We start from the raw sequence: 23,826 nt of genomic DNA, 5'->3' as shown, positions 1-23,826 counted from the left end.
GGGTAAATCCAGACTCCGAGTTCCTTCACCTCTTGGCCCCAAACCTCCTCTCGACATCCGTCTGGGAACGGCAGTGAGAAGAGGTGCAGTGCAGGGGCTCTGGGGTCTGGCTGCGAGCCGTCGCCCTGGGCCCGTCCTAGCGGCCGAGCACCAGACGGGGCAGGTTCCCCGTGCCTGTGCGCTGGCCCCCGGCCCCTCTCCCACGATGGTGGGCTGTTGTGAGGGTGCCATGAGGTGGCACTCCTGGAGTGCCCTAGCTATGTCCCTTTTCCTTGCCACGTGTCAGTTCATCTATTGAAGGGATCAAGAGTCTCACTGTCTCTCAGGTCGGTAAATGTTTTTAAAATGGTATTTCTTGGTGTAGCTGTGTGGCAGGGTGGGCATGCGTTAGTGCACCCTTTGGAAAGCAAAACAGAAACACATGCAAAGCCCTAGAACATGTTTACACCTGAGGAGCAGGAATCTGAACTAAGGGGAAATCAAACTGTGGACAAAGATTTATGTTTAAAAGTTGTTTACTTCAATGTGTTTTTATGCTCTTGAAAAACTTAAAAATAAAATGTCCAACATTTAGGTAACAGTAAATATTTATGGTGTGTCCACTCAAAACACTCCTATGCGGTCACTAGAAGTCTTTATGGAGAACATTTTGTTATGTTGACAATGCTTATAATTTAATTTTAAGTGAATAAAGCAGATACAAATTATATATACTATAGATCTCAAGGATTATATTTTCTTAATTGTCTTCTGTATTTTCCCAGTATTTTAGAATAGGCATGCACTACTTTTTAATAATTTTTTAAAGAGCTGAATGTTTAAAACAGTATAAATAAAACAAGAGGATAGAACTTGACATCTGACTTTCTCTCTGGCTTTTAACAACTGAGGGGCCCGGGAGGTGACAGCGGAGGCTCCTGCCAAAGTGACGAGACACATCACACACAGCACCTGCAGGCAGCGACTGCCAGCACAGGGCGCCCCCAGTGCATCTGCAAAACTTCCCTTGAGGCGAGCTGCCTCCCCCAGTGCCTAAGAACCTTCAACGCCAGTGGGAGTGCCAGCCCCGCCTTGTCCCTGCCACTCCACGGAGTTCTGGTGGCCACCCATCCACTGGGGTTGACTGGATTTTCTGCCTGAGAGGTGAGCTCTTCCTGCCACTCAGGCAAAGGGCAGGGAGAGAGGCCGCGCTGCTGTCATCCCTGTGGGCCCCTCTGTGTCCCCAACTGCCAGGACATGCAGGTACATGTGACAGGTCCACTTGTTCTGAGGGTGCGGAGCCTGAACGCTTCACTGGAGAAGTCACGGAGGGGCAGCCTGGTCCCTCCCAGCCATTTCTCGGGAGATCAGCCCAGATGAGGCCACCTGGAGAAATAAAAAGAAGTTCTTGAGGGTCCCTGGTGGAAAGAAGGGCCCACGTGAGTTCAGTGCGAGAGAGAGAGGCCTTAGATAAGGCCCACGGCCAGATGTCCAGGTCTAGCTGGCCTGTCCGGGACTCCCACGAACCAGCCATATGCCTGCCCAGTGAGAAACCAGAGGAAGTCAGGAATCAGAAGTGGAAAGACCACAACAGGTGACACACAGCACAAGGCAGGGAGGTGGAAGGAGAGGCAGGCTGAGACCCAGGGCTGCCCGGCAGGGAGGCCATGGCCAAGGGCGCACTCCTGGGAGGAGATCAGCACTGAGGACATGCTTCTCCTGGTCGTCGTCAGGGAAACGCACCTTAGAGGAGCCGGAGGTGCCGGTGCACCTGCTGAATTAGCACACGTCAACAAAGGATAACACCTCCCATGGCTGAGGCCGTGGGAGCACCAGCTTAAACACACTGCCCGGGCCCTGCCAATTAGCACAGCCTTCTGGGGGGAAATTTGGGCAACGCAGCTCCAGTGCTATTAAAACGTCCATCTCTTTTTACATGGTCGTTCCCTTCCTAGGAACGTGCTGCATGGAAATAGCTGACTGGAAAAATGGCAGGTCTGTAGGTAAAACATGATGTGTGCACTGCTATCCCTTACGTCCAAAGTGCTAAGGTGTGGTGCCGTGAATATCTTAAAATAGCAAATATGAAGACTAAACAATAACATTTATGGATACTGATGATACATGTAAATAACCAGGAAATAAAACTGTCCATATGCAAATTTGTAATTATATACATCAGCTGCCGGGAGGCAGGGCAGCCCCACCCTGCGGGTCCTTGGTTCCCGGCTGGCCACACAGACACTGCTGTGCTCCCCAGGGACCTGCCCTGCCGCTGCCGCCTGAAGCTCTCTGACCAAGAAGCCTAATCCACGGACCCCAGACGGTGGGGGGAGACAGCCTCAGGGAGCCTGTTCACCCCGCAGCTCACACTGGTGGCCTGGGGAGTACGGGTGACGCCTGCTGGGTCACTTCAATGTCATACCTCCAGGAGCCACACCAGAACAGATATGGCCGGGCAGGGGTGGGAGGATTAGGTCCTCACTTAAGAAAAGGGATAAAGTGATTTTCCGGGCTTTGAAATATCTTGCTATTTGCAAGCAAAGAAATCTGCTTAAGCCAGCTGAAGTCTGGACTCCCAGCTGGAGCATCACGGGAGGACAGCAACTTCGAAGGACCGGAGGCAAAGGCAGGCAGAACCGCGGGGTCGCCCCTCCTGGCCTGCCCCGCGGGAGGCACAGATCTGGGTCTGAACTCGAATCATCCAGTCCTCCGTCTTCCCCTCACTCCCAGCGGGCATCGCAGAGGCCGGCAGTGAGTGAGAACTCAGTAAGTCCTGGGTGAGTGAGAAGAAAGTAAAAGACCACACAGTCCGGGAATGAGCATGTGTCGCCAAACAACCTGCCTTTATTCAAAGCCTGCCTGGTTTTCCAAATGTGCCCTTCGTGTGCTCCAGAGAAACTGTGTCCCTTGTGCCCGCCCTGCTTCCTGCCGGGGATGCCCTGCCTGACGGGGCCAAGAACGTTCAGTGACCGTGCCCATGTCCAGACAGACCTGACCTTGTTCGTTCGGACCTGCATCACTACTGAACACAAAGAAGCTTTATCATAGCCCCTGCCCTTGATGTGCTTTCAGTCTTGTGGGACAGACAGGAGTACACAAGGAGGAATAACTCAAGGAGCAGTCACACTGGTGCTGTGGCGAGAGGCTGCAGCGGTGGGGAGGGAGAACACCCAGGAGGTGGGCTCAAGATGGGGTGCAAGGCTCCTTGGGGAGGTAGAAATGGAGCAGGGCCTTGAAGACAGGAGGGATTTTACCCGGCAGAGGAACATTAGAGGGCAGGGCACGTGCACGAATCCACCCCAGCCTTCCCCGGCTCCCACCCATGAGCCTGCGGCCCCTGGCGGCTCAGCACTGCTGGCCTGCCAGGTGGATGCAGACAGTGCAGGGGCAGCCTCGGTGTGAGCTCTAACTGCCGCGCGCCCCAAACTCCCCTTCACCATTCAGTCACTCCTTACTGTGCTTGACTCAGAAACATCCATCGCATACCTGCTCCGGCCTCGGTGCTATCACAGGTTTGGGGGGCAAACAAGTCAAGGTCTGTGCCCTGCTACTTGGGAAAACAGACCGCAAACAAGTGACTGGGGAGGCACACAATAAGGGTTAAGGGATAAGAGTGATGAAGGTGGGGGTAAGGAGGAGGTATTTAATCCTTAAAATCAGTACCTGGTTTACCATATTTTGATGTGTATAATGTGCACTTTTTTGCCCAAATTTTTGAGGGAAAAATAAGGATGCGAATTACACATGCCTCTAATGATTATATAATCCCAGGTATAATGTGCACAAAAACATGGGTGCACATTACACACAACAAAATACTGTAACACGGACATGACGTGAAGAGGCAAACCACCACCAAACACCTGGGGAAGCGCATTCTAGTCAGCATACGTGGAAAGTGTAAAGGCCATAAGGCAGAAACAAACTTGGCCTATTTAAGGATTAACGCGAAGGCCAGCAAGGTGGAAAAGAAAGCAGGGTGGGGCGAGGCAGGGGAGTGGTAGGAGATGAGAGCTGAGAGGGGGAGGGAAGCCCAGGGAACTCACAGCAGGTCTTAACATCACAGCCAGGCTCCTGCCTTGAATGTCAGGGCTGGACCCAGGCCCGTGTGCTTGGTTGGGAGCTGGGGCGTGCCACACCCTCACCCAGAGGTGCCTGTGGGTCAGACAAGCACAACGGACAAAGCCACGGCTGGTGCACCATCCTCCCAGACCACCGGATCCCGCCACCGCTTCTTTGGCTTTGCCTATGTCCACTGCTACGCTCCCCCCGTCCTGCTTCTCCATGCGGTGGGGTTGGAGTACCAGCATAATCTGAAACCAGGTCCCGGAAAGTGTGCTGCTCCCCCGTGAGCCCAGGCGGGATGTGGCCGGGGCACTGAGTGCCCAGAGGGGTCTGGGGGCGGATGGTGCCAGGGAGTTGAAAGCCAACCCACCTGTACTGTAGGAGGCACAGAAGCACTGCAAACGCTTGAGGAAGTGGGGAGAAAAGAGTGAAATGTTTGAGGAACAGAATCACGGTAGCATTTTGGAGATGGGTCGGAAGAGAGGAAAGGACACCACCAGGCAGAGAGAGAGTGCGACTCTGAACTAGGGCAATGCCTCTGAGCTGGTTTCAAGAGAAAAAGCAGATAGACCCACTACACTGATGTGTACTGGGGGGTGGAGGGGGCAATCGTGAGAAAGAAGTCTAAGGTAATGGCGGTTTCTACCAGGCAACTGGGCAGATGGCATTACTCACTGAGGAAAAGCAGGCAGAGGTGTGTAGGAACACGGCCAAGGTCATGGTGGGGAGCAGAGGACAGGAGGCAGATGGGCCGGTTTTGGACACTGAATAGAAAGTGAATCTAGGCCATCGAGGAACAGCAGCATTCAGGTGGCAGCTGGCACTGTGAGTGCTGGGGCAGGTGTGCAAAGTGAAGAGGAGGCTGGGAAAGAATTCTGGGGGCCACTGACACTGGGGGGCTTGGGGTGGGGGGAAGACATGGGGAAAGGAGACTGGGCACAGAGTGCAGGCTCACGGAAAACTGTGAAGAGAAATTTTCTCAACAAAGAGAAAATTTCGAGGGATGGTTCCCAGTTCCAAATGCTGCAGAAGGGTCAGGGAGGATGGGGACTGTGAAAAGGCCACTGGATTTAACACCGGGAGTAGCGGGAAGAGGCCCCAGGAAGGGCAGATTTGGGGCAGGTAGGCTGCAGGGGTAGGAAAAGACTATCAGGAAGGGGAAGTTTAAGCAGTGAGTGCAGACAGCGCTTTGAGGAAGTCTGGGAGAGAATAAAGTAAGATGAACCATGGCTCAGGGCTGGAGTGGGGTGGGACGGGGAAGGGGAGGTCCGGTTTGGGAACAGGGGAGATGTGACATCTTTGTTGACTTGGGCAAGGGAGCAGGAGAGGGAGAGGTGCCCCACGGACTTCCCACTTCTTTCTCGCCCCACCCCAAGCCTCAGGCTTCCTGGGACCCCCAGCGCCCTCCTGCCGAACAGGCATCTCTTCCCAAGTGGCTGTCTGGCCTCCCTCTGTCCTTGCTCAGGGGCGCGGAGCTCACTGCTGTGAGGCAGGCAGGCCGGCAGCCCCATCTACCAGGGGACCAGCTCAACTACTGGAAAAGCTTTTCTTGGAGATCTGACACAGATGTGACATCGTTTTGGAACTGCAATGGGGCCAAGCTTGCTGTTTGTCTATAGATCTTATAATAAATGTTTACAGTGCTTCCTTCTATTGGGCCCAAATGCATCCCCCCTTATAGCTTTTTACCCTTTGATTCCTGTTCTGCTCTTGATGCCTCTGACAAAGGCAGCCCTTCGGGCAGCAGAAGGAAGTGGTGCCCACCTTGTTTCCCCGTCCTGGGCCTGAACACGCCCTGCTCTTCTGATGGCCGCCAGGAGTTCTCTGCAGCCACGCTACCCTTTGAAACAGATACATTACTAGAGGAACAGATATCCGTTCCTCTCCTGCCAGCAGAGCCTGCGTTTGAATCCTGGCTCTGCTTTGTCCTAGCTGTGAAGTCGCTCCCTGGGTTAAGTCACTTAGCTTCTCTCTGCCCAAGGTCCTGCCCTCCCTCAGCAAGCTGTGAGGCTTGTATGAGTTAGAAAGCGCAGAGAGCTTCAAACAGTGTCAAGGGGAAAGTCGGTGCTCAGTGTGTGTTTACTGCTCTCAGATATTGAAGCTCCTTTTGGAAGGGAATATAAAACACAAGAATCCTCCCTGAGTCGATGTGGGCATGATTTTCTGAGATGAACCCAGCTTGGGCCCAATGCTGCGTCACAGGACCTTGGTCTGAGAAAAACAAGAACCCTGGAGTCTCCCCAGGGTGTTTCGACAGTCCTGAGACCAGAATCCAGTCCGGGGACATAGAATGGAAAGCGGCCGCAGCAAAGCCATCCAGAGAGCACCTCTCTCAGGACCTGGCACCCCTGCAGGCAAATGGGCTAGCTCTGTTGACAACTGTCACCTCGCGCCTCTGTCCTGCTTGGCGCCAGGCCCAGGTTTCTGCTCCTCCAGGCCCTGGCCTCTGCTGCTGTGTGAGGACTGCCTGACCTCTGCTGTCCACTGTCTGTCATGGCACAAGCTCAGAGACGGCCACCGTCTGAGGGCGCCAGAGAGGGAGGAGACCTCGGGGTGCACTTTTGTCCAACTTTTTTTAAACAGCGACTCCCAACATTAATGTATTTTACATGTGACTGTACATGAAGGTTTCACAAGGCAATTCTTCCCATTAACGTGTATGAGCACTCTGATGTGTCCTGTACTTTTCTATTTCATTTCAGGAACAAGAGACATGCTAACTGCAATCCACTTTATGGATGCCCCAGGTTTTCTCCTGAAGTTCGCAAGACACCAGTTCACGTCACCAAACTATGCTCCGCTCTCCCCGGCTTCAGTCAGTGTGCACCACGCCACTGCCCAACCTTTGGCCGCTTTAAAGGCTCATTGTGTATTTTTTCCCTTTAAATCAACTCACTCAAACATTTTTAAATACCCATCAGAGTTTAACTAAACACTAGTGAAATTACAAGCTGAAGGGCTAGCTGCATTGTTTTCCAATACACACTGAATAAATACCAAACTCTCAAGATAAAATACGTTTCCATACCCTTTAAAACTATCTTGCACACCAGCCGTGTCTGCACTCCTGATTTTGGGAATTGCAGGTCTGGAGATTAGTTCCAACATCTCATGTTACTGCGGGGGCAGTGAGGCCCAGAGAGTTGAATCCACTCATCTGAGGTCTAATTGGTCAGTCAATGGGAAGAAATGTGTTATCTGGTCACAGGAGAGAAAAAAGGAAATTTATCTCCAGGCCGCCACTGGCCAAATGCTGCGCTGGGTCTGCAGCCTCCAGTCCTACCACTTTTGGAGGGAAGCCCCGCCCCAAGTCTCACCTAGACTCTCAATTCTCACAGGGCCAGGCCGTCAGTTCACAGCAAGCCACCATAAGACCTTCGTAGGTCTGAGACACCCTCATTTTTTGAGGTCCTGATCCATGTCATATAAATATGACAATTTGCCCATCTAATTGTCACTGGCACTTACTAATTTTAATTCGTTTTTAAAAATATATTTGTGTTTTGAGCAGATGAATTTTCTAAGCTTCAACCACTCTTGTAGGCCCATAGGGAGTTTGCGGGCCCTTGGGTTACACCCTGCAGTGCCTGATGGACGAATGACGTGGACCTGGTAAAGGAGCCCGATCTACGAAGACGAGCTGAAGGGCGATTCCACACGCACACCCCCTGGTCTCTGGTGGGGAGTGTGTTTAGGCCCTGGACCCTCAAGGCATGTCACTGCAGTGTAAAATGCCGGCTGCTCTGCAGAATGCTGGGGGCAGGGCCACATCAGGTCGGCCGCTGGCCGTGTGGCTGACAAGGTGCTGTCACTCTGGGCCTCTGTTTTCTCATTAAGTAAAACAAAGGTATATATTAGAATAGATTGATGATTTTCAAAGATTTTATTTTTAGCATCAGAGCCCTTCTGCAAAGGAAATCCCATTATTAGGCCCAAAGCAGACCTGCTCTGCAATGGACAAAGCTCTGACCAGCCCCGAGAACCTAGCTGATGTGCAGGTGAGGATGTGAAGACATCCAGGAGAAGGTCACCTAGGCACCTGCCAAGACAGAGCGTCTCCTGCTGACAAGGGTGGGTCCTGAGGGCCCCGATATGCTCCAGACTGTGACCAGACCTGAGCTATAAGGAACAGCACAATAATTTTCAAACCTCTGTGGCAGCTGCACAGTCAAAATCAAAGTTAACGTCAAGACAGAGTACACAGGTACTGAAATGTATGTGTTCATGAGCCATACCTTTGTACTGTAAAAGAAAATACTGTCCAATACTTGGGCTGGTTGGGGTGCTTTGGGAATGTAATCCACCAACCTCTTCTTGGGAATCAAATACATTTCTCATAAAACGCTTCAGCAATTTTCTGATGAATTTAACTGGGAATAAGACCTTTGAGCAACCACTTACATGTGCATTCAGCTAATGTCAACCTCGGGAGGGACCCAATGGTCTTCAGCTATCTTTTAATAAACCTGGTAATTCTGAACAGAACTCTCTTCTCGTACCCAGTCTGACAGTGGCTATACAGCCATTCTCTCTTCCTACACAACGTCCTTACCAATAGATACTTGTTGAATCGTCCAGGGAGAAGCCGTTTCCCATGCTGTGAGACTGTAATGAAAACTCTGACATAGAGTTATAACTGCCTGAAGCTTTTCCCTTCCTCCTTCCATTCCTTACCTTAATGGTGTGATGCGCTCTGACATTTTCTGTTCTACTTTATTCTTAAAAATGCTAATTGTGATCCACTAAATTAATTTCACCAGTTTTTATGGTTTTGACTGAAAGCTTAAAAACCACGGGCTGGGGCAGCAGCCCATTAAGACATTAAAAACGAATCAGCTATTCAGAGCAAATATGCTAACAGTGTATCGAGGGGTTTATAACATATGAATAAGTATGTCATAGGATACATGATATAATTGAGTAAGTATGTTGGTACATCATACAACATGTGAGTATCAATGATATGACGACAACAGCAAAAAGGCCGGGAGAACAGAAGTGCGCTCGTGTAAGGCTTTCGTGCTGTGTGTCAAGTAGTGCCACGTCAGGTGGAGGCAGAACAGAGTAGGTTAAAAGTGTACAAACCTTAAAGAAACTGCTAAAAATCACAGAAAGAGTGAAGGAGCCAACAGAGAGGAAATGAATAACTAAAAATAGTAAGCCAATACAAAAGAAAACAGGAAAAAAGGGAACACTGACCGGACGGAACAAACAGGAAACGGCTAGATGGCAGGTGTGAGCCCAGCTATGTCAGTAGTGACAGAAAATATAAACTGTCTGGACATTCCCATATTAGCAAAACCTATTAGGTCAGATTTAAAAAACACCAAGATCCAACTATATAATGCAACACACCTATTTTACATATAAAGATACAAGTAGGTTGAAAGTAAAAGGGTAGGAAATGGTGTACCATCCTAATAACAATAAAAAAGCTGAAGAAGCTATATTAATATCAAATAGAATAGATCTCAGAGCAAAGAATATTACTGGGAATAAAGAAAATCATTTCATGATAAAGGTGCCAATTTCTCAAGCAGACATGATGAGACTAAATGTCTGCACACCGAACAGCAGAGCTTCGAAACAGCAATGAGATGTTCAGAGCCTCACAGGTGTTCCTTATCAATGTTCCTTCTTTCTTTTGTTCTTTTCAGTATTATCTATCATGCTCACTGAAATTGAAACTTAAGGACACCATACCTACCTTTATGGTGTTATCAAAAGGAATCACCCTGGGAGGAAGTAAATAATGGTGGCAAGTTACTTTGGCTTCCACGGACTTCAGGTTTTTCCATCTGAACCATGGTCGGCTGTTTTGAAAACAAAAGAGTATTAAACAGTGAATTTTTTCTCCAGGCCAATGGCATGTGGAACCCATGTGAGCATGTAGAGCTGCAGAGGCTGGGTCAAGTGTCCAGGGCTTGGGTACTCGTACCAGCCACGCTGGACGGGAGCAGCAGCAAGGACAGAGAACCAGGAATCCTGGGAGGTCTCAATGAAAACTTGAGCCAAACACCTTGCTGGTTGGGCTCTTAATTCTTCCCCTGGCTTGCGTGATGTAGGGAAAGAGTATTCTATTAAAGATATTCTTTTACTTTAAGTATTTTCAACAACTGATGACAAGTATATATAGATTTTGTAACCTTCCCTCAGCTTACATATAAATGGATGGATTATGAGGAGAAGGGCAACAAGTGAAGGCAAGTCACAGCTACTTCTTAGCTCAACAAATCAAAGGGATTAGTAGATGGAGCCATGAGAGGCCTTCCTGGCTGGCAGTGGAGGGGACGGCCTCGCTCTTGCTTTTTCTCATGCGAGTGCTCAGCATTACAGGCCACATCACAGATGCGGCAGCACTGTGCCCCCTGGAAGCCTCCCGGAGCGGAGGATGTGGGAGGGAGGGTGCAGACACACGGTGTGGGCAGTGTGCACTTATAACACGCAGCAGCTACATTCAAATTATGACAGCTGTAAGCTTCTTTAATACACAGGGTCATTTTAAAGCTGTGGAATCTGATGTGTAAAACAGTACGTATGGCAAATATCCTGTCAACATCCTTTTCTTCATGTCTCTTGTCTTTTTGACACCTTCCTGCCATGTATACCCCTTTGGATTTCAGCTCTGAAACGTGGATAAATGAATTAGGAGGAAGAAACCTTGGTAAAACCCTTCTTACAAAACAAAATTAACAAAAAGAAAGAAGGGACCACAATTCTGTATCCTCCCAAGAGAATCAGTCATCTCAAAACCAAGTGTCTGGCTTTTTCCCAGTAACCTTCCAACCAGTCTTGTGGGTACCACCAAGGCGGGGACAAAGCAGTTAATATGGAAAAGTCTAGAAGGATAAACTCTGAGCGGCTGACATTATTTCCAGAAGATGAGAATGGAAAGGAATAATGACAAATTATTAATTTTTCTTTACATCTTTGAATTATTTCACTTGTTACATTAAGCACATATCCATTTTGTAATAGACACTAATAAAGAACACTGATAAGAAAAGCAACTACCTTATTCATTTAAAAAACACTGATTAAGTTGAGTGTTTGCATACAATGCACATGGTCTGTGATGTTAAAAGCAATTAGTAAGCTCACCGGAGATTAAGATTCCAAAGTTTAATTATCAGTTTACAGCAGAAGTTGGTATGAGGCAGAGGCATGAGGGTAACCTCTGGGGTTTATGGCACCCCTCTGGTTTGGGTCCCTGGTCTACTGGGCAGCCCAGTGCCCTCCCCTGCAATTAAATGATGTAATGTGGGCACTGACTTAGCACAGAGTCTGGGAACAGCAAGAACTCCAATCACAAAAAGGTCCCGCAGATTCAAGGTCATCTACATCCTGTGCATGGGACTGGCTTTCCTCCTGGGGAAATATCACATAAGTGATTGAAAGCAGAGCTGTAAGGTCCCCTCGAACAGCAGCATATCCCTCAACTCTGAAAGCCCCTGCCCTGACTTGTGAGCCTGGTCACTGCCCCTAAGCCTCTCCCACAGCACAATCCTATGATTAGTGGGGTGCTTCCTCCAGTGGATCATGCTTTAGCTTTCTAAGCTGCTAGAACCTTCGGGGTTTTTCACCCTTGGTGCTCTTGGCATCTTGGGCCCAGTGACTCTTTGTTGTCAGGGGCAGCTGGGTCAGGGACAACCTGCCCATGGTAGGGTGTTTAGTGACACACACCATACCCTAAACTGCTCACGCCAAAGCTTCGTCCACTAGACGCCAGCAGCATCCAACCCCTGCAGTAGTGACGAAAATGCCAAGTGCCCCTGGGGGGCAAACTTTCCCCCAGTTTAGAACCACAGTTTTGGATCAGTTCAGCTGTTCCTCAGCCATCCCATAAGAACCTGGGGCCAGGACTACTCGTTAATATCCACGCACCCTACCTGCCACAAAAACCCAAAACTTGAACTTTTGAACTTTAAGACCTTCTTCCCAAGAGCCATGTAATGTTACCTGTGGAAGTTAAGTTTTCTGAAACACTTGTCTAACATTTTAATGCAAATTCTCACTTACTGGTGGCATGGACTACAGGCAAGAAAAAACCAGGTAGGTCAAGCTGGGCCCTGAGGGGATGAGAGGGAGGGAAGGGGTGTCCAGCCAGCTGGTACTCCCTGAAGAGCAAGATCTCACATTCATTTATGCAGTATAAAATGGGTGAGATAGACTGGCAGGTGACACTCGCTTACTCATGTGGCTTTAAATATGACTTTAAAATGACCCCATATTTTATATTCCCAATTCTCAATGGATCCATTTTGGTATTGTTCAAGAATCTCAAACTCAGCACGGCCAGAACTGATTTGTCCTCCTCAACCTCATCTTTCACTGGTATTTCTTGAAAACGGCCATACCACCATACGCCAAATTGCTCAAGCCAACGTCAAAGTCATCCTTGATTCTCCGATTCCTCACCACACCCACCAGTGCCGCCAGCTCTGCCTCACACCCAGCACTAAACGGCCTTCTCTCTAGCTCCACTTCCGTGACCCTAGTGTGAGCCACTACCCGTTCTTACTGGACCATGGCATTAGCTCCTTAACTAGTTCTTGTTTCCTCTCGCGTCCCCCACATCAGGTTTTCTCAATACCACACTAATGACATTTTGGGATAGGTAATTCTTTAGTGTGTGTGGTGGGGAGGGGCTGTCTCGGGGACTGTACAGACCCCCTTGTCTCCAACTACCAGATGCCAGTAATAAAACTAACCATCCCCCCAAATTCTGACAAACAAAAATGTCTCTAGATATTTCCAGGAGACAGAACCACCCACAGCTGAGAACCATTGTCCTACAACCTACGCACAGAAGCCATATATTGTATATGTTAAAAATATAAATTGCAGAATAGGGGACTTCCAGCCGAGACAGAGGCATAGGTAGAAACACTGTGCCTCCTCACACAACCAAATTTAAGGACAACAAAGACTTAGAAATAAAAACACAACCAGAACAGACAGAAAATTGAACTGCGTGGAAGTCTGACAATGAACCATTCATCCAGACCGGTAAGAGGGGTGGAGTCAGCAGCCGGTGGAGAGGGATCTCAGCAGGAAAAAGCGATGCTTGGCAGACTCGGTGTGCAGGCAGCGTGGGGCTAGCAGACCCTGGGCGTGGGGAGGAAATGAGCAGACCCAGTGAGGTGCGCAAGGCGGTTGGCTGATCGTGGTCACACATTTGTGCACAGATAAACCAGGCAAAAACGGGTAGGGAGACAGACCACAAAACCCAGGGCCCCAGGGCCAGGAAATAAAAGCACTGATTGAAAAAACTTGTGGGGGTTGAGGTGCCAAGAGAGACTCCCAGCCTCACAGGGGAGTTCGTTGGAAAGACCCTCAGGGGCCTAGAACATATACAAGCCCACCCACCTGGAGAAAACCAGCACCAGAAGAGCCCAATTTGCTTGTAGGAAGCAGGAGAGGGGACTGAAATCAACAGAGCAAGCACCATTGTTCCCTCTCTGACCGCCCCCACATACAGCATCACAACCCAGTGACTGTGTTGCCCTGCCCTGGTGAACACCTAAGGCTCCACCCCTCATACCTAACAGGCACGACCAGACCCCCCTCCCCCCCAAAAAAGGCTCAAAGGCTCAAACAGAACAGATCAAAGCCCCAGAGCCAATACTTTTAAGCAACCAAGAGCTAGCCAACCTATCAGATGCGCAGTTCAAAACACTGGTGATCAGGCTGCTCACAGAATTGGTTGATTTTCGTCACAAATTAGATGAAAAAATGAAGGCTACACTAAATGAAATGAAAAAAATGTACCGGGAACCAATAGTGATGAAAAGGAAATTGGAACTCAATTGGGACTCTTCCTTCTGGAATGGACCAGAAGGAAGAAAGAAACAAACAGAAAAGAATGAAGAATTCCAAAAAATGAGGAGAGGCTTAGGAACCTCCAGGACATCTTTAAACGTTCCAACATCTGAATTATAGGGGTACTAGAAGGGGAACAGGAAGAGCCACAAGTGGAAAACTTATTGGAACAAATAATAAAGGAGAACTTCCCCAATCTGTCCAAGGAAATAGACTTCCGGGAAGTCCAGGAAGCTCAGAGAGTCCCAAAGAAGCTGGACCCAAGGATGAACACACCAAGGCACATCATAATTACATTAGCCAAGATTAAAAGAAAGGACAGAATTCTAGAAGCAGCAAGAGATAAGGGGACAGTCACCTACGAAGGAGTTCCCATCAGACTGTCAGTTGATTTCTCAAAAGAGACCTTACAGGCAAGAAGGGCTGGAAAGAAGTATCCAAGTCATGAAAGGCAAGGATCTACATCCAAGATTGCTCTATCCAGCACAGCTTTCATTTAGAATGGAAGGGCAGATAAAGTGCTTCTCAGATAAAGTCAAGTTAAAGGAGTTCGTCATCACCAAGCCCTTATTATATGAAATGTTAAAGGGACTTACCTAAGAAAGAGAAGATAAAAAATATGAACGTGAATGGACAGCAAACTCACAGTTATTAACCACCGCACCTAAAACAAAAGCAAACTGAGAGGACAGCTAAAACAGGAGCGGAGCCACAGAAATGGAGATCACATGGAGGGTTAGCAACAGGGGAGTGGGAGGAAAAGAAGGGGGGAGAAGTTACAGAGAATAAGTAGCATAGATGGTGGGGAGAAAATAGGGGGAGGGCAAGAGTAGTGTGGGAAATGTAGAAGCTAAAGAACTTATGACACATGAACTAAAGTGGGGGAATGTGGGTGGCAGGGTGGAGGGGAATGAAGGGGAGGAAATGGGACAACCGTAATGGCATAATCTAAAATATACTTTAAAAATATATAAATTAGCCCTGGCTGGCGTAGCTCAGTGGATTGAGTGTGGGCCTGCGAACCAGACGATCACGGTTGGATTCCCCGTCAGGGCACATGCCTGGGTTGCAGGCCAGTTCCCTGCAGGGGCCAGTTCCCAGCAAGGGATGCACCAGAAGCAACCATACTTTGATATTTCTCTCCTTCTCTCCTTCCCTTCTAAAGATAAATAAATTTTAAAAAATTAAAAATATATATATAAATTGCATCATTTCACTCCCCTGCTGAAAACCCTCCATTGTGTCCCCATGGACCTTAGAATAAAGGTCCATCCCAGTAATAAAACTACCCATCCCCCCAAATTCTGACCAACAAAAATGTCTCTAGATATTTCCAGGGGACAGAACCACCCACAGCTGAGAACCGTTGTGCTACCCAAGCCCCTTGCCCGTGGCTTATAATACCTCTATGATCGGGCTCCTGCCTACCTCTCTTCCATACGATGGCTCTGCCTCACTGGGAGACACCGGTTTTCTCTCTGCTCCTTTACACATCCAAGTTTGCTCCCATCCACTCTCTGCACTTGCTCTTCTCTCTGCCTATAATGCGCTCTTTCCAGATCTTTGCATGGCTCACTGTTCACGCACACACCTCAGCTCAAATGACGCTTATGCAGCAAGGCCATCCCTGACCACCCCTTACCTCCATTCTCTATCATATTACCTTCATGATGCTAATCACAATAGAAAACTGTGTTTTCATTTGGTGTCTACCTTTTCACCAGAGTGTAAACTCCTCAAGAGCTGGGCCCTGTCTCCCTTGTTCACTGCTGTAGCCCGAGTGCTAGAATACCATCTGGAATAGAGTAGGTGCTCAAAAATTCCTCCCCTCCACCTCCTCAAATACCAGGTCAGGTTTTCCTTCTAAGATTACTCTTGATTGTTGGTGTTGTTGACCTTTATTTTAAACTACAATGACCTATGTTAAAAAGTGTGTGGCTGGGGGTACCATGTACAGAACTTAGTATAAAGAAAATAATTGCTTATTTTTGAAACACAAACAAAGGCCAATTAATTAATTAATGAAAGTCTGTTCCTTGCCCCTCAGGTTTTTAGCAGGCGCATAATCATACCACTGGTCATCCTTTCAGTTTGCTACCTGCCCCCAAGCAGTGAAGGGTCATGAATCTCAAACTCACCTGGCTCAGAGGTTCAAGCAGCCTATTTGTCCATCAACTCAATTTATACAGTATCATGGACTTGAAAACCTTTTGTGCTTGTGCTGGCGTCGAGTTAGAATAGTTGCCTGGGTCAAAAACAGGATGATCCAGGGTGCAGCATGGTCAATAAATGTTGGTTGATTCTCCAAACCATAGCTTGGTTGTTTCTTACATTGATTTTTGGCTGTTCCCATGAAACCAAAGATGATTAGTCCACCTGGCAGCTGGGTGGCTGCAAACTGGAGGCAATGTTGTCTTGGCTGAGGGCCATGGCCCCTTCGTGGCCTTTGGGAAGCATTTCATCGGGCCATTTTTACATTCTGGACGGTTGCCGGCTTGTCTCTCCGGGGAGGGCTCTCTACACGGTGCAGAGACGTTTCCACCCGCAGGGTAGAGGCCTTGACCTGGCGGGAGGACGTTTCTGTGCGCTGCGAGGAGGTTTCCATGTGCTGGGAGGACACCTCGAGGACGCGAGGGAGCCGCTTCCCGGAGGGGGATTGGCGCTGGGAGGTCTCCACCTGCCGGGAACTCGTGCGTACCAGCCGGGAAAAGGTCTCCGCTCGGTGAGACGAGGTCTCCACGTGGACTGTCGACGTCTCCTTGTAGCGAACGGTCTCCACTCGGGGCGAAGCGGGCTTCCCCCGAAGGGGTGAAGCCATTCTACGGATGTAACAGGGCCAAAGAGCCCTGAGGAGGCTCCACAGCCCCACACTCCCCGATAGTCTAGCCTCCGGGTTACATCACAGGGGAAGGAATGATGTCACAATGGCGTTACGTCACCGCAGGCACAAGGGTGGACGAACGTGCCCGGACACGATGACGTGCAGGCGCCGAAGTCCCTTGCAAATACGCGGTCTTGTCACCCAACTCCGTGGGCTCTGCACCACGCCCTCGCTTTTTGAAAGCCAGGGAGGGCGGAGAAGGGATTGAGCCCAGGCTGGCCAGGGATGGGCGGAGCCTCCCGCACCCACGCCAGGCTGTGCCCGCCCCCCGCTTCCCACACTGCCTCGCTACAGGAAGGCGGAGCCCCGGCTTCCGGAACTTTATTCGCCCCTCCCGGCAGTTACTGTGAACGGAGTACGGTTCGTTGGCGACTCGGCTTCTTCGCTGGTGATGGCCGCGGCTGTCGCTATGGAGACAGGTCAGTAGCGCTCGGAGCCTCGAGTTTTGGCAGATAGACTGCCTCTTCCCGCTCCCCCCTAGAACTCTCAGCAGGCCTAACTCCGCGCGGTTAGAGTTTGGCCGAGGGGGGGGGGCGGCGACGCGTGAAGGCTCTTGCAGTGTCTGGAAAGGCGAAGGTAGTTTGGCCTTTTCCGAGTCTGATTTGGCCGCAGATCTTTCTTCCTCACTTGCTAGTCAGACACTGACCCCGTGGGCTTCCTGGCGTGGGCGAAAATAACTGAGAGGAGTGCGACTTGTTTTTTGCGTCTCAAATGAACTTGAAGAAGTTTGAAATACCGTCGACACACTTGTGTATTTATTTTCCTGCCAGTGACACTTCTCACAGGCACACGCTCCCAGATCTTGCAGATCCCTCTTTTTTCAGCTTGACTTCTAATTTTTTTCTCATTGATTTAGCATTCGCTTAGCTTTTGCTTAATCACGTTAACATTTCAACGCATTATTAAAACAGGGGGAGGCACAGTTATTGCCACTTAGCCCGTCATCACTGTTAAAATTCCTACATGGTGTTTTCTTAAGCGATAAATGTCCTGCTCCCTACGTGTTTCCTTTTACTTTGAGTTTCCTTTTACTTTGATGAGTCTCATTAATTTGAGAGAAAATTTTAACTTAATCATCTTAATCAGGGCTTTGCTTTTCTTACTCTTGTAAGGAAGGTTTATTTCCTTTCACACCTAGTTTAGAAAAACCATCACCTGCCGTTTATGTAGAAATGTATCTCAGCATTAGTTTCTTTACTGCTGTTTTCTTTCTACAAATCAATAATATATAAGTGACCTTTATTTTGGATGGTTTTTGCTATCTTCTTTCCTAGATGATGCTGGAAATCGACTTCGGTTTCAGTTGGAGTTGGAATTTGTGCAGTGTTTAGCTAACCCAAATTACCTTAATTGTAAGTTGTTGAGCACCTCATTGAATTAATGATTTCTGACAGACGAGTTGCAATTCATAATAGTGTCTGCTTTTATAGTTTCTCAATTGAACAGAATTACTGCTACACACACACATATATATATATAATATATATATACTTATACTGCTACACTTATATATATATATTTGAGCAAACTGGGACTTGTTTTTTGAAAATGTGTGTTGGTGGTGGGGATGTTATGTAAGTAAATTCTTTATGTTAGGAGTCACAAATCAGTAGTTAAAGGATTGGTTTGCTCTACAGATTTTTTTTTTTTATGCCTTTCAGTTCTTGCCCAAAGAGGTTACTTCAAAGACAAAGCTTTTGTTAATTATCTTAAGTACTTGCTTTACTGGAAAGAACCAGAATATGCCAAGTATCTAAAGTAAGTTTAATTTTTATAGTCCTAAATATGTATATATTTTATTATACTTCAAAAGACTGATATTTAACAGACTTCTTAGTTTCACATTGAAAAAAGTATATTTTGAATCTCTCCACTTTTAGCTGCTACTACGTTACAAGACACACTCATCTCTAACTTGGATTGTTGCAGTAGTCTCACTGGTTATCTCTGCTTTCACTCTTATCTGCTCCCCCCACCCTGCCCGTCCCCCAGCCAAACAAAGCAAAATAATTGTTTACACAGAAGTGAAACTGATCTCTTAAAAATGTAAATCACACCATGTCACTTTATTGCTTATAGCCTTTCAATGGCTTTCCATTGCATGGAGAATAAAATTCGGTCTTGTTTCTTGAGCAAAAATTAGTATGATCTGGCTCTACCTTATCTTTTATCTGTACCACTTACCCCATTTCATTGGTTTTCTGACTCCAAGGAACCCACAACCTACAAATGCAGGGCCATAGCCATGGGCTAAAGATTTAACAAAGAAAGGGGTATTTTAAGGAAGGTTTTCTGGAGGAGGTAACCTTTCCCGAGTCTTAATAGCTACTCTCTGTTTTAGGCCCGCCTATGTATCAAGTACTGTACTAATTAAAAAACATATCTAGATGTATAGATGTAAAATTTAAGTTGTGCAGGAGATGCTGTCATTTTAAGGGTTACTAAATTGCAAGAAGCATATTATAATCACAAACCATTTTATTTTTTAATTGTAAAAAAATAAACTTTGAATTCACACCTCTGCTTTCTCTTAACTAGGTTGTCAAAAAGCAATAAAGAAACTTTTTGTATTTTTTTTTCTAAACACACAAGTTTGAGAGGAAAATGTTTCAAACTTGTCCTTTATCCAGGTCACTTTTCTCATCTGTGTCTAACAGCTGATTCACAAAGCTGCCTGCAGGACCCTTCATACCATTACTAGCTCTTTATAAACAACCACATATTCATTTAATAGTCCAGAGAAAATATTTTTTATTAGATTGAAACATAAAGTACATAGACTTAGAGGCTCAATAATGGACACTTAGTCTCAGACACCATGAGGTTCAGTTTGTTTCACCCACAACATTGCTGAGATGGTCATCTACACTGTGGCCAGAGGTGTCTCTTGAGCAAATATTGCTCCATTCAAGGACACCCACTTCCAACAACTAGATGCTACAAAGTTCTTTGTATTGTGATATTATATACCTCCATGTAACTTCAGTCCATGTTTCCAGTTTTGTCCCTGAATTAATCTAGAACCAGTCTATACCCTATTGAGAGGCAAGGGCCCTTCAATATTTTTCAAGAGAGATTGGAGATTAACCCCTATGGGCATATCATTCATTCTGCACAAGGTTTTTGTTATTTTAATAGTTGCCAACATTTAAAGATGGGAATGTTTCATATAATCAGAGTTCTAGCTACTCTTTGAAATCTGGGAGGTCTGGTAACTCCAGGCCTTCATTCTCCCAAATCAACTGGGTAGAGCTGAGGAGCAGCTGCCTCTTCTAGACACTTTCTACCTTTGACCTGCAACTATGTTTATTTTACATTTATTTTTCTCAGCTACCTTCAGCCATTTCTCATGTGCTCTCCTTTGGATATTTTACAGTTGTGCCTTATCTTATTCAGCGAAGAACTAAATACAGGCCTTCAGATTTATAAGGGTACAAGTGGACCAAATAACATTTTATTTCTTCATATGGACACTGTACTTTTATTAGTTCACCTTTAGTTTACACTACCTTGGGAGGATTGGGGTGGGGGACCATTCACATGGTTGACTTCCTGGAAGCTTTATGTCAACTAAAATCCTTTTTAGTTTTTATTTTCATTAATGCTATTGAGTTCTTATGTCTTGTTTTACTTTTTAAAAATATAAATGCATAACTTTTCTTTTGTACCTCTTATATTTCATCTTGTTGATTAATGCTATAATTTCTTATTGTGTCATCTAATGTATTCTGAGCACTATCTTCTCCAACTTGGATATGTGTCTAAATTCCAGTTATTTACTTGTAAATGCTACTTGAAACCATTCTCTTGGTTGTCATATTATTTTACAGATGAAGAAACGAAACCTTAGAGATGTTAAGTACCTTGTTCAAGGCCACCCAGCTGGTGAACTGCAGAGCTAGTATATGGACCTAGGTCTTTTAAACTACCAATGCCCAGGTGATAAATAGCTAGGGTAGGTGTGAATAGGGCATTCTGGGCTCGGCTATCAGCAGTTACAAGCAAATGTGTGTCTCTGGAGTGTAGACAGCAAACCTGTATTACCTTGGAAGGACAACATGGTATTGGGCCCTGCTACTCAGTGTTGCCCTCACACCAGCAAGTTCCTGTCACTTGGGACTTGTTAGAAGTGCAGAGCTTTGGCCCCACCCCAGACCTACTAAATCAGGGTCTGCGTTTCCCGAAGTGATTCATGTGCATATTAAAGTTTGAGAAGCCCTGCTGTACTGTTTTCCAAACTTCAGTCATTTGTACTACTTGCATAGATTTGGCTCTGTGTACTCCCTATATGACTTAATGTTTTTTTTTTAATTTACTCATTTAAATTTTACGTCTTTGAAATAATTTCATTTAAACAGCTTGGGAAAATTAAGAGAATACCTATATATTCTTCACCCATATATTCTAAATTCTAAATATTAACATCTTATATAAAACTGTAGTACAGTGATCAAAATCAGAACATTAATATGAATATACTCTCCAGCCTGCTGACTTCTGAGTTTGCAGGCAGTCTTACTAACGTGTGTCTAGTAGAGTGCCCAGTGCAGGCTCATTCACTGCATTTTGTCATCATGTCTTCTTGGTCTTTGATCTCAGTTCATTGGTCTTTCTGTCTCCCGTGATTGTGACACAGAAGTGATGTTCTGCCCTTCTGGGTGTATCAGGAGTCATAGGAAGTTGATTTACCCACCACTAGTGCTGTTAATTTTGATCACTCAGTTGAGGTGGTAGCTGCCGGTTTTCTCCATATCAAGTTACTATTTTTTCTTGTTTTAAAATATTTTATTTATTTATTTTTAGAGAGAGGGAAGGGAAGGAGAAAGAGGGGGAGAGAAACATCAGTGTGTGGTTGCCTCTCATGTGTCCCCTACTGGGGACCTGGCTTGCAACCCAGGCATGTGCCCTGTTTGGGAATGGAACTATTTTTTCTTATTGAATATCTTGTGAGGAGACACTTTGAAACTATGTAAATTATCTTGTTTCATACCATACTTTTACCCACTAATTTTAGTATCTATTGAAGATACTTAAGTGCATTAAATAATTTTTACTGTGGTGATTAATTCCAAAATTCTTTCCATATTGTTACTCAGTTGTAAGGAATATTCCCTTGTTCCCCTTATTCATTTAAAAAGGTTACATCATTATGGAGTCTTGGAATCCTGTTTTTATTTTGTGGATTATAATTACGTGTTTTGTTGCTCTGGTGATTCCAGATACGGCCTTTAGGAGCCCCTTCCCATTTTCTGCTACTTTTGACATATCCCCGTAATTTTTTGAGCACTTTTCTTTGGCACTACATAATATTCCAGGCCCATCTCATATTTTTCCCTGCCTGAGCCATTCATTTCTCTAAGGAACCCTGGAAAGTGTTATTTAAAATCCATGGATTGGACACCAGGTGTGCGTGTTGATACCACAGTGTTACTGCTCCAAGGCCCTCCCAGGACACAAACGAAGAACATGTATCTATGTCTATTTTTATATGTCTGTATAAAGTCAGGAGTTCATACTGATGTTTTCAATTCCAGCTCAATGATGGTTTTTATTCTAGCTTCTTCCCTTTTCCCGTCTCTTTTATGATAGCCAGAAAGTGTGCTTTGTCCACAGTGTATATACTTGTCTTTGCTCAGCCTTAGAGTATGCGGAATTTCAGAACTCCATATCCCCATGGAACACTGGGGTATACTTGTGCACAGTACTTTTTGAAATTGACTTACTTTTGAAATAAAAGTTGTCTTTTTATCATTATTGATAGAACACCAAGTTATCAATTAAATACCTAATTGCTAAAATTAAAAGCATTCCTGTTATTCACCTTTGAAATCACCAGACTAGAACAGTGTGATTTGACCCCAAACATGGACTCCGCTTATTAGGTGTTGTGTGGTCTTGGGCAAGTAATCTTTCTGGACTTAAGTTTTCTCATTTATGAAAATTTTGCTTAATGCCAGCTTTTGATTGTAGCTTCTTTGCCTAAGGGAAAAAACTGTATGCTACCAAAGTGTACTAAGTTAATGTTACAGAAATTGTGGGCTGTAAGATCATTTTTGAGTAACTGAGTTAGAGCTTGGTGTTACTTAAATTATGCTGACCATTAATTTATAAACTTAAACCCAGGTACCCTCAGTGTTTACACATGTTAGAACTACTCCAATATGAACACTTCCGCAAGGAGCTGGTGAATGCTCAGTGTGCGAAATTTATTGATGAACAGCAAATTCTGCACTGGCAGCACTATTCCCGGAAGCGGATGCGCCTTCAGCAAGCTCTGGCAGAGCAGCAACAGCAAAATAACACATCAGGAAAATGAAAAGCTGGATGCAGACCAGACTCCTAAGACTGTGTATATTGCTTTTGTACAGTGAAGATAAAGACTCATCCTACCTACTTTTATTGTGTTAGCACCTAGTACCTTTAGTGTGTTATTTAATCCATCTGACTTTTTATTAATAGATTTCTGTTAAACCAAACTGTTCTTTGATTTTTCCTCTGGATTTGTAAGTTTTTATTAGTGTTTAACACAATCAGTTGGGTAAGAACAGAAACATTAGGTGCTTTAGACCAATTTAAGGAGGCAGTAGGGATGGATTGAGGGGAGAGCCATCAGACATCCCAAACTCAGCCTAGCTGTTCCTGATAGGAGTGCTGCCTGGGGCAAGTCCATCTCCTGGAACCATACTGTTCCTCATATCAGATACCCTACCCTTCCTATCTACAGAATGAGGAATAGAGTCAGTCACCTCTTTACATCACAGGACAAGAATGGCATCATTTTTATTAAATTCTGCAGGATAGGAGGACATACCTGTATTAGTACTTGCTTTGCAAGAGATCATATGTAGAAGAATCATTGGTATCTTGCTGACCCTGCCATCTCTAGATGGGAGGGAGGTTGGTAGTTAACCAGTTGGACTCTTAACCTTAGACCAGAACAAGAAGAACCTCAAATGCGTGTTCTTATTTGGTAATACATTTACCTGGCAGACACCACAAACTAGGCATTATGTTAAGTGTTTAGCTGCACTTTCATTTTATTCTCAGAACAATCTTTGTTCAAAAGGAGGAGACTG

General features: G+C 46.1%; 2 protein-coding genes across 3 annotated transcripts; one reads left to right on the top strand and one right to left on the bottom strand.

Moving 5' to 3' along the window:
• Positions 1 to 521: 521 nt before the first annotated feature.
• CUNH17orf100 (chromosome unknown C17orf100 homolog) lies at positions 522 to 16,966 on the bottom strand. 2 transcript variants are annotated; one of them, XR_005079798.2, is made up of 2 exons: positions 9,755 to 9,857; positions 522 to 1,365 (listed from the first exon to the last, which is right to left on the bottom strand). XR_005079798.2 is itself a non-coding variant. In XM_037126751.2 (2 exons), exon 1 carries the CDS (start codon positions 16,685 to 16,687, stop codon positions 16,328 to 16,330), a length of 360 nt encoding a protein of 119 aa, XP_036982646.1. In that variant the 5' UTR covers positions 16,688 to 16,966; the 3' UTR covers positions 522 to 1,365; positions 16,008 to 16,327. The 2 variants fall into 2 exon arrangements, 1 of the variants encoding a protein (XP_036982646.1); XM_037126751.2 differs by lacking the exon at positions 9,755 to 9,857 and adding an exon at positions 16,008 to 16,966.
• A 77-nt stretch (positions 16,967 to 17,043) lies between these two features.
• MED31 (mediator complex subunit 31) lies at positions 17,044 to 23,226 on the top strand. The gene is made up of 4 exons (XM_037126749.2): positions 17,044 to 17,169; positions 18,025 to 18,102; positions 18,412 to 18,508; positions 22,874 to 23,226. Exons 1-4 carry the CDS (start codon positions 17,142 to 17,144, stop codon positions 23,064 to 23,066), a joined length of 396 nt encoding a protein of 131 aa, XP_036982644.1. The 5' UTR covers positions 17,044 to 17,141; the 3' UTR covers positions 23,067 to 23,226.
• Positions 23,227 to 23,826: the final 600 nt, after the last annotated feature.

Source organism: Artibeus jamaicensis, unplaced genomic scaffold (assembly GCF_021234435.1).
Source record: "Artibeus jamaicensis isolate MK-2021 breed Jamaican fruit bat unplaced genomic scaffold, CSHL_Jam_final contig_777, whole genome shotgun sequence".
NCBI lineage: Eukaryota > Metazoa > Chordata > Mammalia > Chiroptera > Phyllostomidae > Artibeus > Artibeus jamaicensis.
The sequence above is the reverse complement of the archived record's forward strand: the minus strand, read 5'-3'. Positions and strand labels throughout refer to the sequence as shown.